This window comes from Micromys minutus, assembly GCF_963924665.1.
Source record: "Micromys minutus genome assembly, chromosome: 17".
Lineage (NCBI taxonomy): Eukaryota > Metazoa > Chordata > Mammalia > Rodentia > Muridae > Micromys > Micromys minutus.
In genome coordinates, this window is record NC_137952.1 from 28,151,728 (window position 1) to 28,166,581 (window position 14,854).

At 42.7% G+C, this 14,854-nt stretch overlaps 1 protein-coding gene across 1 annotated transcript in view; it reads left to right on the forward strand.

The window, feature by feature from the left end:
- STARD9 (StAR related lipid transfer domain containing 9) overlaps window positions 1–14,854 on the forward strand; it is a 79,426-nt gene that overhangs the window by 23,389 nt on the left and 41,183 nt on the right. The window contains exons 4-9 of the mRNA XM_080931434.1: window positions 5,398–5,514; window positions 6,815–6,847; window positions 6,934–6,995; window positions 8,738–8,850; window positions 12,301–12,370; window positions 14,382–14,454. Of these exons, the coding sequence (XP_080787560.1) occupies window positions 5,398–5,514; window positions 6,815–6,847; window positions 6,934–6,995; window positions 8,738–8,850; window positions 12,301–12,370; window positions 14,382–14,454 (468 nt within the window). The remainder of the gene's footprint in view (window positions 1–5,397; window positions 5,515–6,814; window positions 6,848–6,933; window positions 6,996–8,737; window positions 8,851–12,300; window positions 12,371–14,381; window positions 14,455–14,854) is intronic.

Below are 14,854 nucleotides of genomic sequence, written 5' to 3' on the forward strand. Positions count from 1 at the left end.
ATTCCCTCCTACTGGACTTCATCTGATTCTGAAAGTAAACTTAGAGAGTTTTTAAAGCTTGCTTGCTTGCTTGCTTTATTTATTTATTTACTTATTTATTTATAATATACTGTAGCTATCTTCAGACACACCAGAAGAGGGCATCAGATCTCATTATGGATGGTTGTGAGCCACCATGTGGTCGCTGGGATTTGAACTCAAGAACTCTGGAAGAGAAGTCAGTGCTCTTAACCACTGAGCCATCTCTCCAGCCTCCAAACTTTGGGTTTTTATTCCCATCATCCCTATTTTACCAACAGTGAAAAAGGAAACAGCATGTGACTGACAATAGGTCACAAAGAAAGTGGTAACACTGGTAGCCATGTGACCCAGACTTAACCCAAATGCAGTGTGCTTTCTGGTTACTTTCTTCATACGTTTTTAGGACATCCAGTGTCTTGTACATGCTAGGTAAGCACCCTTACCACCAAGCTATCCTCTCAGCCCTTTTATTAAAATAGAATTCAAACCTATAGAGAAGATAGTACATTTAAAGAATTTTTCCCTTGAGCCACTTGGAAGTTTCCCCCAATTCTTGAGTGTTCATTTCCTGTAAGGACACTCTCTGTGATGTAACTACAATGCAGCTTTCAAAATTGAGAAGTGACTATTTTAGTGCCCCGTGATCATCGAACCACATTTAGGGTTCATTGGTTGTCCCAGTAATATTACAGCCGAGGGACAAAAGGAAACAAGCCCAGAGCAGAAAGAGGGTGGCAGGTCCAGGTACACATCCAGATAGGCAAACACAGGGAAATGGAGGGATGAGCAGGACTTTGCGTAGGCTGCATCAGTGTGGCACCAGGCAGAGTTGGGGACTCTCAGTCCATGACACACATACCAGGTGTAAGAAGATAGGTTGGTATGGAGTCATGCCATCATAATGTCACTTCACGAGGTACGAGAGAACACTACTTACTCTTTCCTTCGTCTTGTATGTTTAGTGAGTTCCTGGATTCAGCACACACACCCCTTTTAAGACAGGGTTTCTCTGTGTATTCCTGGCTGTCCCAGAATTCTCTCTGTAGACCAGGCTGGTCTTGAATTCAGAGATCACCTGCCTCTGCTTCTCGGTGGCTGGATTAAGGGCATGCCCATCATGCCCACTATGCCCAGCCACCTTATGACCCGTGTGCTCTCACAGTTTCAGTGTTCCCCAGTAAATGTACTGAATGGCTCCCCATGCATTCCTAGTCAGTTCATGCTGGACCAGTTAGTGGTGCTGACAGTGGTATGGTTTCTGGGTCCATCCAGTGGCTGTTATCCTTCATTCTCAAAACAGAGTCAAAAGCTATTAGTAGAGTCTTTTAGGGCAGTGATAATCCACTGTTTTATACAGTATGGAGTAACTTAGCATAGGGCATCGCCTGATCTCAACACCAGACAAACAGGAAATCTTTATTCATCTGCCAAAGTCAGATAGAGGCTGATGCTTCTTTCCTGTGGGGAAATCTGCTCTAGAGGAACAGAGACAATGTTTGATTTGTATTTGGGCCAGGGCTGCAATGATGTCTGTTAACCCTCAGTTAGGCATGATTATTATTTTTGGTGGTTCTGGAGTTTGATAGACAAGGCACTGTACCACTGAGCTGTCTCCAGCCCCTGAGCTGGGAGCATTTTGCCTATCAAATCTCAGTGCATCTCTTTAGAGGAAGAGTTGGGTTGTTTTGCCAACTAAAGCCCCTACATGAATATTCTCTCTCACAATTTTTTATAGCACAGTGAGGTTTAATGGTGGGTCAGTGTGTACATATGTCCAGTCATCCTCACCTTACCATCTCTGTGATGGGTGGGGTAAGTACAGTTCTGGGACCCCTAGTGTTTCTTTAAGTGATTAATGGTGTAATTGAAATCATATGGTTAAGTGCCAGCAATTGTTTAGATCACTTTCTGAATGAAAGGTTCTTAGTACCATTAGTTAATTTTTAAAGAAAAAGATACCCATCAAAACCCAAGTCTTTTCAGACTTGAAACATCCTTCTTGGTTCCTCACTAGAATGCTTCTGATGGCAACATTTGAAGTTAATATTTGATACTTAGTTTGAATACTTTCTCATTCTATATTGGAATTGTCTCAGAGTTTCTATTGCTTTGAGAAAGGCTATTGACAAAAGTCAACCTGAGGGAGAAAGGGTTTATTTCATCTTATACTTCCAAGTTCATCACTGAGGCAAGTCAGACAGTGCAGGAACCTGGAGGCAGAAGTCTTGGTATTGGCTTGCTCCTCATGACTTATACAGTCTGATTTCTTACAGCACCCAAGACTACAAGCTCAGGATGCTACCCACAGTGGCCTGGGCCCTCCCACATCAATTAGTAATTGGGAAAATGCACTGTAGACTTGCCTACAGGCAACTCTTTGTTTGTTTTCAAGACAAAGTTCTTTGTATAACAGCCCTGGGTGTCTTGGAACTTGCTTTGTGGACCAGGGTAGCCTCGACTCACAGAGATCTGCCTGCCCCTGCCTCCAGAGTGTTTAAGATGAAAGGTGCTACTGGATTGAAAATAGCCTGCAGGCAACTCTGATGGAAGCATTGTTTTCAGTTGAGACTTTTTCCAAAGGACTCCAGCTTGTTTTAATGTGTCCTAAAACTAGCCAGACAGGAACAGCATGAGTTTTTTAAAATTTACTTTTGTTATGAGTCTCCTTGGGATAGAGAATATAATACTAACAACAAAAATCTATCCAAACCAAGAAACCTATCAGTGACAAGTTCCTTTAGTAATATATAGGCCATCCCTTATGTTTGGTTCTTGAATGGTTGTCATGAAATTGTTAATAGTGTTGTTGATTCTAGCTGGATTTGAGAAAGGCATATAGGCATGTCTCAGCCAAGTATGGTGGTATACCTGTTTTATCTCAACAGTCAAGAGGCATGAGGCAGGTTTGAAGCCAGCCTGGTCTACAAAGCTAGATAAATAGATGGATAGATGACGTTGACTATCTCTCCTGAATAGGAGCCTGCAGTACACTGCAATTTAGAGTCTTATTTTAACCTTTAGGTTGTCACAGTGTTTACATCTGCTTTGTTGTGTTAACCTGGGTGAAGAACACGTATTTGCCTGTTTTTCTCTTTCTAAGGTTGTGGGTTTTTCCATGATCAGATGGGCTAAGTACATCATTCTTGGCTGAAGCCCAGAAGCCTGCTGACAACTTTTATCATTAGGCAAAGTGTGTTCTTCAAAGATACTTTCAGAAAAACATTTAGGCAGTTATTTGCATTTGGATAAGAACATAGAGACAAAGAGGACCTAGGCCCACCACACATATGTAGCAGATTTGCAGTTTGCTCTTCATGTGGGTCCCCCAACAGCTGGAGCAGGGGCTGTCCCAGACTCTGTTGCCTGCCTAGAGATCCAATTCCTCTAACTAGGCCACCTTGTCTGGCTTCAGCAGGAGAGGATGCACCTAGTCCTGCAGTGACTTGGTGTGCCAGGGTGAGGTGATACCCAAGGTGAGGGGCTGGCTACCTTTCCTCAGAGGAGAAGGGGATGGGGTCGGGGCTAGGGAATGCGTGAAAGGGGAACAGGAGGTTAGTGGGGGCTTCAGTTGGGTTGTGAAGTGAATTAATCAATTAATTAATGGGAAAATATGGACAGAATGACAGAATGACATTTGTTTTTTTGTTTGCTTTTCACTCTCTCTTTACTCTGCCCAGCTGATCATAAACTGTGACCAGAAAAAAAGTTTATATTTAGACATGGTTCTTTGCTGTTTCAACCTCTCTTCCCAGTTCCTACCCTAGGAAGTTGGGGTTCTGTGGAAGATTTTCCAAATAATGAATGGATGGTAGTTAACACATCTATTCTAATGCAAGAAAATATACTCCTTCTTCAGACTCAAGAATTTCACCCGCTCTGACTTTAGGAGGCAAACAAGACCTCCCCCAATCTTTAAGTTTGCTAACATGGAGTTAGTGGGACTAGAAAGAACTGCAAGAGAGATCATGGGAGCTCAGCTCTTTCACTGCACACTGGATTCCTTTGGCCTTCTGCCTAGATAATGTAAGCATTAAAAAGCAAACAAAAACAATCAGTCTCTGCCAAGAAGCATAAGCCCAGCTGCTAAAATACAGAGCCATGCAGTCCTGACTTAGCTCCTGCCTATTTCTGGCCGTCCCTCGTTTCATGTGTGACCTCAGTCTCTACAACAGTCTGTGTGATACTATACAAATATCCAGCTTACAGCTAGAGAAACAGAAGCTTATAAAACTTTCCCAGGATCACCCTGCTCTGAAGAATATGACCAACACTATAACTTGGAACCATAGCAGATGAGTCGGGATTGAAAGGGAGCTCTGTGGTACCCGTAGGTATCAGGGATGGTCACAGCACAGAACAGGCAGCAGAGCACCATCTGCCACACTTCTGAGTCGTGCTTGGTCCTCTGGGGGAATTTGTCAACTGCTGCCTGCCTTTGTCTTTCTTTGGAAAGTCTCCCCATTGGTAGCCTCCTCTCAGGTGTCATCATTCCAGCAGCCAACAAGTGAAGAGGGTGCTGAGGTAGAGAACTGGGTTCTGCTTTTCCCCAAGACCAACACTAGTGGCCAGAAGTGTTCCGGTGCTGCCTAGCAGAGTTCGGCTGAGGTTTTGGAAAACCTAGGAACTTAAAGTCCAGTTTCCAGATGAGGACTTCAGGAGGTTTCTGAATTTGTCATAAAATCTGACCTCAGCTGAAGTGATTGTCTAGCAGAACCTGCCAGCTCTTGGGGCAGTCAGAAGACAGACCCTCAGGGACAACTTTCCCTAAATTTGGAGCTATACTGGTCCTGTGGGCTCTCCAGACCCTGAATTTACCTTTCTGGGAAGTGTTTCACTGTCACTGTTCCATTAGCCATACTTTGCATTTCCCAGTGTATGAGGAAGAGTATGCTTTTGCTTTTTTATCTTTGTCCTGCCTTAGATTGTTTTTGTTAGACTGTGGAACACTGGGGCTGAGACACAGCTCAGACCCTTAAGAAGGACACAATTCAGTTCCTAGTACCCAGATAGCTCACAACTGTCTGCAACTTCAATTCCATGGGATCTGACGCCTCCTGGTGGTATCAGGAGGTACTCACATTTGTGTGCACCGCTCTACACGCACATACACAGGAATAATTAAAGGTAAAATAAATCTTTTGTAAAAGGACTAGGAAATATGCACTTAAAAAAAAACTAGGCTGATATAGGTACTTAAAAATATTTGAGCCATTGACTTACTGAATTTTCCCTTACAATCTTTTTCCTGAGGTTAAATTGATTCTTATGAAATGGTTGAGTTTAGATTCAATGTTTTATATTTCTTAGATTAAAAATATTTCTAAATGTGCTATGGGAAGACGGCCAGTGACAAGCTCTCTGCTTTTGTTGTTACAGGTGTTCCGGGACTTGGGGACTGAAGTACTGTCTGGAGCTGCCAAAGGCTACAACATATGTCTCTTTGCCTATGGGCAGACGGGCTCTGGGAAGACATATACCATGCTGGGGACTCCAGTGAGTATTAGCACTGAAGTAAACTATCTCTTAATTCACAAAAGAATCTGAGTCTGACATTGTCCTTCCCACTGTGATTTAGAGTATGACCTCCGTAGTCAACGTTAATGAGATTAATTACCCTCTTTTCTATTAACAATGGGACTTCACCACTTTAACTGGATGGTAAACTTGTATAATTAGTTTCTTTTTGTGAAACCTTGAAAAGCTAGAATCTCATGGTTCCCTTTGACAAAGAGTCTGTGTTGGTCCCACTGGAGATGCATATTGTTTCCAGGCTCATCTCTTGAAGCTTAATACCTTCATTGGGGATTAATCTGGGCTAATTCCTCACGCTATACAAAGATGAGACTGCTGTGTCCAAGTTTAATAGCTGTATGTGTTAATAGAAAGCAAGAGAAGTCGCTGGGCTGGGAGCTTTTGAAAGTATATAGAGTGATTCAAGTTGTTTTTAGTCACAGGAAATTGAGGGGATAGTTCTGTGATAGTGCATGCCTTTAATCCCAGCAGCTGAGTTCCCACCCAGTGAGGAATACACAGTGTGATCCCGTCTCAAAACAAATAGCAGCAAGAAAAATAAATGAAAAGGATAGCATTCTCTAATAATACTTTTTCTGATGCTAGGCATGGTGGTGCACATCTTTAATACCAGCAGAGGCAGGAGGATCTCTGTGAGTTTTGAGGCCAGCTTTCTCTCAAAACAAGTCTAGGATAGCCAGGCTCCCAAAAGACTATCCTTTGTTGTAAATTTATAAGTATGCTAATGAGGTGACCTGGGCAGCGTTGACAGATAACCTTGCATAGGGACAGCCCGAAAGAATATCCACTTCTCTGCGCCCAGCTCATTGTTCCCTTTTGTCCATGACTGGTGTTATTTCAGATATTGAGCCAAGGGGAATAAAACCTTAAACCTCTGGATATGAGGTAGAGGACATAGCAGCTTCTTTGGATTTTTGCACAGTTTTGCAGAGGGTGTTCACTCATGTTCCCTGTGTCTAGGAATAGCAGTAGGGATTAGTAGTGTGAACTTATCCAAGCATGATAAAGTTCACTGCAGGAAAGCACATGTCTAGTTTGCCTGCTTCTCTTATTCTATGGTGATTAGTGGCCTCTCGTCTGTATGTTCCTTTTGTCAGTGTCTCCTGAAAATGCCAGCCTATAGTCTTCTGTGTACTTCTATAGAGGCGCACACACCCATCCTGTGTGCTTAGGGACTCCAGGTTTCCTGGTGCTTTGTGGTAAGAGGAGGGCTTGTGGGTAGTGCCCCGAGTAAGCGGTGTTTTCCTTTTTTGTCATCCAGGCTTCTGTTGGGCTGACTCCAAGGATATGTGAGGTATGAATTCTTTCTGTTGTGTACTCCCACAGTGTGTTTCCTATGTCAGCTCCCTTCAGTAAAACCTACCCCTCTGGTTTGTGCAGGGTCTCTTCATCAGGGAGGATGACTGTGCCACGCTACCGTATTCCCGTAGCATAAAAATAAGGTAAGCGCTCAAGCTTCAGACCCTGAGATGTCCCATTTCCATTCCAGATTTCACGTTTCCAGCTTACTTCCAGAGTCATCAGAGGGACGGGGAAAATCCACAGACTATATATATATATATATACATCATGCAGTGTAGGAAATGGGAAATGTACTTTTAAGCCTTTGGGTTGCAGAAACTGTAGTTCCCTCCCCTGGACTAGCTATCAGGTTCTCCTCCGATGCCTCTGTGCTCCCTCACTTCCTGTAGTCTCATGCTTGCTTTTCGGGATTTCCTGTCCTAACCCTTGTTGGCTCATTCTGTAGATTTCAGACAGACTTCCCAGACTAGTGCTAGATCCAAGATTTGTTTTGTTTTGTTGGACAGCATCATGCTATGTGACCTAGGCTGGCCTCAGATTCTTTATCCTGCTGTTTTATCCTCCCAAGTGTTGTGGTTGTAGACATGGTCCTCCATGGCCTGACAAAATAAAGTTTTAACCAATGCAGTGAGAAGAATATTGATATATGATTGATATGTGGTTTTCTCTTCCTCCCCCACTTAAAAAAATTTTTTTTTATTTGTATAAATACACTGAAGCTGCCTTCAGACATACCAGAAGAGGGCATCAGATCCCATTACAGATGGTTATGAGCCACCATGTGGTTACTGGGAATTGAACTCAGGACCTCTGAAAAAGCAGTCAGTGCTCTTAACTGCTGAGCCATCTCCCTCTTTTTCCTTTTTTCCCTTCCTTCCTCCTTCTTTCCATCTTTCTTCCTTCCTTCCTTCCTTGCTTGTTTTCTTGCTTTCTTTCTTCCTTTCTTTTCTGAGGCAGGGTTTCTCTGCAAAGCTTGCTCTGTAGACCTTGGCTAGCCTCAAACTCACAGAGATCAGCACAACTCTGCCTCCTGAGTGCTGGGATTCAAGGTGTACACCACCACTGCCTGACTTTACTAGTTTTTCTTTAAACGTTGTATTCTCTTTCTTTTCTCCCCTCCTTTCTTCCCTTCCTGTTATATGTAATTATTATTGGTTTAGTTGGAATGAAATAGATCTCTAGAAAGTATAACATTTTGTTCAGAGTCTTGATGTGTAAAACAGATCAGGGTTGTCCAGCTTACAGCAGGTCCAGGGATGGGACCTTCACATTTAATTTCCTGTTCGCTTAGTAGTGGTCCTTGAGATGAGGCATTCAAATTTATGAGCCTATGGTGTATGGGAACCATTCTCATTCAAAACACAACCACTCATATCTCCCCCAAAGAGTACCTAGTTGGTGAATTAGGGACCAAGCATTTAAATGCCTGAGGCTATGGGGGGAATTTCTCATTCAAATTACCACAAGTGCATATACTGCTTTTGCAGAAGACTCATTTTATTTCTAGCATTCATGTCTGATGGCTCATAACTGCCTGTAAATCTAGTCCAGGGGATCTGACACGTCTCAAATGTGCACCCCAAACCCATATAAATATTAAAGAACAAACAGAAACCAGAACAAAAGAAGGATCACATTTGAAAGTCATTCATTGAAAGCTAATCTGAAGTGGCGCTGTTGTTATAAACTGGGATATAATGGTAGCCGGGGGTCAAAACCTTGCTGTGCACATGGAGAAAGACACTTAAAGGGGAACCCTGACTTGGTTGAAATCCTAAAGTTATCAGAGCCAGAACAGGAAGCCAGAACCTTTTGTTTCTCAATTTAGTGTTTTTCCTTTTTCTTCAGAATCTAATTGTCTTGACGTTTTCTGTGTCTTTAGCTTCCTAGAAATCTACAACGAACGGGTGAGAGATCTTTTGAAGCAATCCAATCAAAATAAGTCCTATACCTTACGGGTCAGGGAGCACCCAGAGAAGGGACCCTACGTCCAAGGTGAGCTTCTGTGATCTTGGGAATTGGGATGTTTTCCTAATGTTTGATAGCTTTCTCAGCACGCGTAATGATGGTGTTCTGTGTGCTGGCAAAGATGTCTGCTGATGTGCTGCTGTGACAGGTTCTGCCTTCACAGACAAGCTTCAATTCTGGTGAAAGTGTCACAAGGCAAGCAATGACACATTGTGATAAAAGTCTATAAAGTAGCTAGATACAGCGGTTGAAAAGACCACTGAAGCTGGGTGGTGGTGCACACCTTTAGTCCCAGCACTTGGGAGGCAGAGGCAGGTGGTGCATCTCTGAGTTTGAAGCCAGTCTGCTCTGCAGAACAAGTTCCAGGATGGCTGAGACAGCCAAGAGTTTCACAGAGAAACCCTGTCCCAAATCACCAAAAGAAGAAGGAGGAGAAGGAAGAGCAAGAAGAAGAAGAAGAGGAGAAGGAAGAGGAGGAGGGGAAGGGGAAGAAAAATCCACCTATAATTTTAGCAGGTGGATTTCTGTGAGTTAGAGGTCAGCCAGTCCACAGAGCAACTTCCAGGACAACCAGCGTTACACAGAGAAATTGTGTGTTGAAAAACCAAAAAGAATAAACTTAAAAAAAAAAAAAAAAAAAAAAAAAAAACCTCCTGGAAGATGTAGGCAACTGAACCTCTGTGTGATCAAGAGAAGCTTTTCCGACAGATCTGACAGAAAACAATTGGTGCTAAGCCTGAAAGGCTCATAGGATCGGTCCCTGGAAGATGAGTCGAGTCAAGCACTGACCTTGGGGCCGGGCACCATCTCTCTCTCATTTTATCAGCCTGGGTTCAGCAGTTTAGGAGGGACAACTGTGCTCTTTTGAGGAGTAATGTTGTATCCTTTTGTGTGGGATGTAGCCACCAGAAAAAACCCACTTGGGCACAGGTTTATTAACCAGCAGGCAACTGCACTAGGTGTTCAGGACCCAAATACAGTCCTGAACCTTTCTCAATAAAAGATCTAATTCTTATTTATGTATGCGGTGCTCTGTCAACATATATGTGAGCTGCCATGTTGTTGCTGGGAATTGAACTCAGGGCCTGCTCTTAATCTCTGAACCATCTCTCCAGCTATCAGGGTGGGCTTTTTAGCACACACACACACACACACACACACACACCAAAACAAAAACAAAAAACCAACCCACATCTTGGTTAAGTACACCTCAGCAAAAAGAGGAACTACAGAAGCCAAATCAGGAGGGTAGTACGTTTATTGACTTTCTTGGAACTCTGCTCCTGGATGGATTTGGCCTTTGTTCTCATTTTGGCAGGTGTTAAGGTCTACATGCTAGGCTCTTGGGTCAGACCAGTGCCTCTGTGCCTCTAACATGGTGTCAGTTATGCGAAGGTCTGGGGGCCTGTAACTCATAGCTGTATACTAACGTAAATCCTGATGAGGAGAGACACGTGATACTCTTCTGGACAGGCACGGCCAATAGATGGTCAGTGCCATTTATGGATTCTGCTACTAAGCATTTCTTCCCCTGGCAACGGAAACTGTAATAAAAATGCCCCCTTTAATTTCCCTTTTCATGTGAAACAATAGTCAGGCAGATACACCAGTGCTCATACTCTACATTTTAAACTGTTCCCTGCTGCTCTCTCTTGTTCCTGTTTTTCTCTGCCCTCCCTCCTCTTCACACACAGCCAGGAGACCTCAGCACACCTCCACTTGACTCTCCAACTTCCACTGGCATTTTGCTGTCTTGTCTGTTAGGTCCTTGGAAATACCAGCCAGAGTTGCTTTAAAATCTGCCTGGTAATTTTAGTTTCTTCATCTTTCTTGGGTTTCTTTTATTTATATTCCCAGGTTTACATGTATGTTTGGTTTGCTAGTAAGTTCTGTGGCAGACAGTATTGTAAAGCTGTTCTGTTCTTAGGAATTTGTCTCTTGGGCTGGAGAGATGGCTCAGCGGTTAGGAGCATTGACTGTTCTTCCAGAGATCATGAGTTCAATTCCCAGCAACCACATGGTGGCTCACAACTATCTGTAATGGGATCTGATGCCCTCTTCTGGTATGTCTGAAGACAGCTACAGTGTACTTATACATAATAAATAAATAAATCTTTTTTTAAAAAAGGAATTGGTCTTGTTCTAAGTTCCTTTGAGCACTAGGGATGAAAAAGTAAGTTAGGATCCAGTAGAGGTGTGAGAAGCTTAGCTGCAGACTTAGGAAAGGCTTATTCCAACTTTCTTGTCCTGTAGTCCCTTGGGTTTCTTTCTGTAAGAACTGAATGTCCAAGCAGGCCTTGTATCTATGATCTCTGTACTCAGGAGGCCCCGGGCAAGAAGATTTTCTTGAGTCCAAGGGCATCCTGGACTAGAGTTGAGACCCTGTTTCAAAAAATAAAACAAACAAAAATTGAGGGGGTGGACAATTTGGGTATGCTGTGGACTGTAACCCTTGTCCATTGATTCCTGGAAAATTGCTCAGAAAATAGACTGCAGCCACTCAACAGTCTAGACACTATTTAAATTACATTGTCAGTTTTTGCTATACATTTATTTAGCAGTAGACCCTATGGTACTGTCTTGTCTCCGCATGTCTGATACTCAGCAGAGGTTCTCTAGCACCGGTAAATGCTATAGGTGGCTTTGCCACATCAGCCATAAAGCTTTTTTCTGTCCTTAGGCTCACTTCCACCTGTGTGAAGCCCTGGAATTCTGTAATGGCCTCTCCTAGCCGTGCACTGCCCACAGAGCCCACCCTGACCACTGCTCTGATTTGCTCGGCATGTTTGTTTGTCTCCTGTTTCTGTAGCATTTGTCTATAATGTATCGTATAGCGCAATTTTATGTTGTAAATGGTGAAAGAAGAGAAACATATTTACTGTGTGTGCTAAACTGAGTCTGCCACCTTGTGGGAAAGATATCACCTTCCTATCAGGAATTTTATGAGGCCCAGCAATAATATATGAGGAGGAGGACTTTTCTTATAATTTCTGTAGTAAAGCTGTAAGGGATTTGTTTTTTGTTCTAAGCTTGCTCACTACATGAATTCAAAACCATAATCTTTGTGGCAACACACTGGCCACCTGATGAGAGATTTCAATACATATTTAATTAGTTTTTTTATCTGAGTGGTCTTATAAGTCAGGTTTCCTTATTCTGGCTTATCAAGTAATATAGCAATGATAAGCAATGAAAAAAACTGAAAAAAAATAATTAGAGCCATCAAGATGGCTCTTTAGGTCTAGAGGCTTTTGCCATCAAACCTGGTGACCTGAGTTCAATTCCTGGATCCTACCTGGTGGAGGGAGAGAAGCGACTCCGGTAAATTGTCCTCTGGCTGCTTTCGTGCAGTATGGTGGGCCTGTTTTTCAACTCAGATAAGAATACATAAATAAAGTAGTAGAAAGAATGGCAGAAGCCTGCAGGAAAAGTTAGTTTTCCAGAAATCGCATGTGACTTCTTTCCTCCCTTCACAAGGCCTGTCTCAGCATGCTGTCACCAGTTACCAACAAGTTATCCAGCTCCTGGAGGAGGGGATCGCCAACAGGTAAGACCTTTGCTGGGTGGGAGTGTTTCCACAGCCTGCTTTGCATCCTGTGCTCCCCTGTCCTTGGGAGAGTTTGGGCCCCGCCTTTGCAGTGATCCCTCTGCATGCCTCTGCAGTGTACAGCCAGGTCTCCTCAGAACAGGAACTCGACTAAGAACATAACTGCCCTTTGCACTACAAAGGAAATAGAATTTGTTGTGGACATAATAATTCTGGGTAGTACTGTCTTCTCAGACTGGCAAAGATGAATATAGGATAAAACCATTTTTTTCTTGTAGTTTTCCATTCTTGTGAGGTTATAGGCAAATGAAACTAAGAGAATAATTTACGTGCCATTAAAGGTACTGTGCAGTGTGTTAACATTTCATGTTTTCAATTACTGTGAGGATTTAAAATATTACTAATAAATGCCTAGGGGAAGCTGTTTTCCATGGAAGGATTTTTTTTTTTTAAGATTTATTTATTTATTGTATGTAAGTACACTGTAGCTGTCTTCAGACACACCAGAAGAGGACATCAGATCTCATTACAGATGGTTGTGAGCCACCATGTGGTTGTTGGGAATTGAACTCAGGACCTTAGGTAGAGCAGTCAGTGCTGTTAACTGCTGAGCCATCTCTCCAGCCCTGTAAATGTTTATAGTCTTATATTTATCCTGTTAATACTAGGCCTTTTAACTGAAAAATGAAGGAAAAAACTTAAACTTAACATTTTCATCCCAGAATTTCATGGGACTTTCTCAGAAGAACTTTTGCCTGGTCTTTAGGATAAGCTGAGCTTTTGAATTATTAAAAATTGTGAGGGTTGGAGAGATGACCAACAAACAAACAATCAAACTAACTAACTAAATATGAGTTAGATTGATCTAACCCTCTGTATCCTTGAGTTATGAGAACACTCAGATTTTTAGCCTTTTCTGTCCTGTAGTTCCTTAGAGAAGTCAGTGAAATGGTCTGAGATAGTTTTAACCAGAAGAATCCTTGACCTAGATTTAGATGAAGAAGAGACTCAGTGGCTTTATGGATTAACACTGGGATGGAGTTCTAAGATCCACATGTAAACATCGCTTCAATGTAATTTAAGATCTGAGCTCAAAGGGCTTTCTGAGACTGTTAGAGGAATTCTCTGCTTAGCTCTCTGTGAGGTTTCTCCAGTGTACTTACTACTCACACTTAATTACTTATTTGTGTATGTATATATGCAGACTCAATGTCAAGTGTCTTTCTATTGCCTTCCACCTTACTTTTGAGGTAAGGTCTCTTACTGTATTTGGAGCTCATTGATTGGCTAGACCAGCTGCTTAGCAAGCCCTCTGAGATCTTCCTGCCTCTACCTCTCGACATTAGGGTTACAGACATGTATCACCATGCCTGGGTTTTTACAACGACGTTTAGGATCCAAGCTCACTTTACCCACTGAGCCTTGTTTCTGAGTGATACAGGGTCTGTCCTGGCTGGCCTCAGACTCATAGTCCTGCTGCTTTCCTCTTTCAGGTGCTGTGAGTAACCGCCACCAAAACAAGTAACTGTCTTTATCTAAATAGGCCTATCTTTGGGATATTGTTCCAGGTTGATAACACCCAAGTATTCTCATTTTACTCCTGATTTTTCTTTTATAATTTCAAATTTGTTTTAGTGTTAGCTAGTGTGGACCCACTCTCTCTGTTATTGTTGGGTAACAGCTCCCAGAGGGCTGCTTCTGTCATCTTTGGACTAATTCTTTTTTAATTAATTATTTTTATATGTATGGTTGTCTTGCCTGGATGTATCTGTACCACATGTGTGCTATGCCCACAGAAGCAGACGTCAGATCCCTGGAGCTGGAGTTGTAGATGGTTGTGAGATACCATGCGGGTGCTAAGGACTGAACTCAGTTTGGGCCTGGCAGAAGGGGCCTTTACTCACTAAACCATCTCACTGACCACAGTTCTAATGTTGTTTGTTTTGTGGGTCCCTCAGGTCCCCCATACTTACATGGTCCTTGCAGTAACTGTCTTGCTTTATGTTTACAGGGTCACAGCAGCCACCCATGTTCACGAGGCCAGCAGCAGATCCCACGCCATCTTCACTATCCATTGCACGCAGGTTGGCTGGTCCTCCTCCCTGGAGGACTTCTTTCTCTTATTGTGTCTTGTGTTTACCTTCTTGTATTCCTTTCTCTTCCTTTTCCTCCTACCTTTATACTTGTACATTCTCTAATACAACTAGCTTCTCTGGTATCTTCTTATCTTTTGCTCAGAACAGTTCAGAATACTTCCACCCTTATTAGATCAGTCTGTGCCCATCTAAAATGAAATGAAAGCATAAAGTTCACTTCCATACGATGGACTGAGAAGACTGGCAGGTGCAGTTTTCAAAGGCGAATGTAAAGCAGGAGAAAACTATTTCTGAGTTCTGAGAGGCTAAAGGCATATTGCAAAGTGTGTACCCCAGTATGTACAGGATCGCAAGGAAAAACAGCAGATATGTGGCATTCTTGACTTGG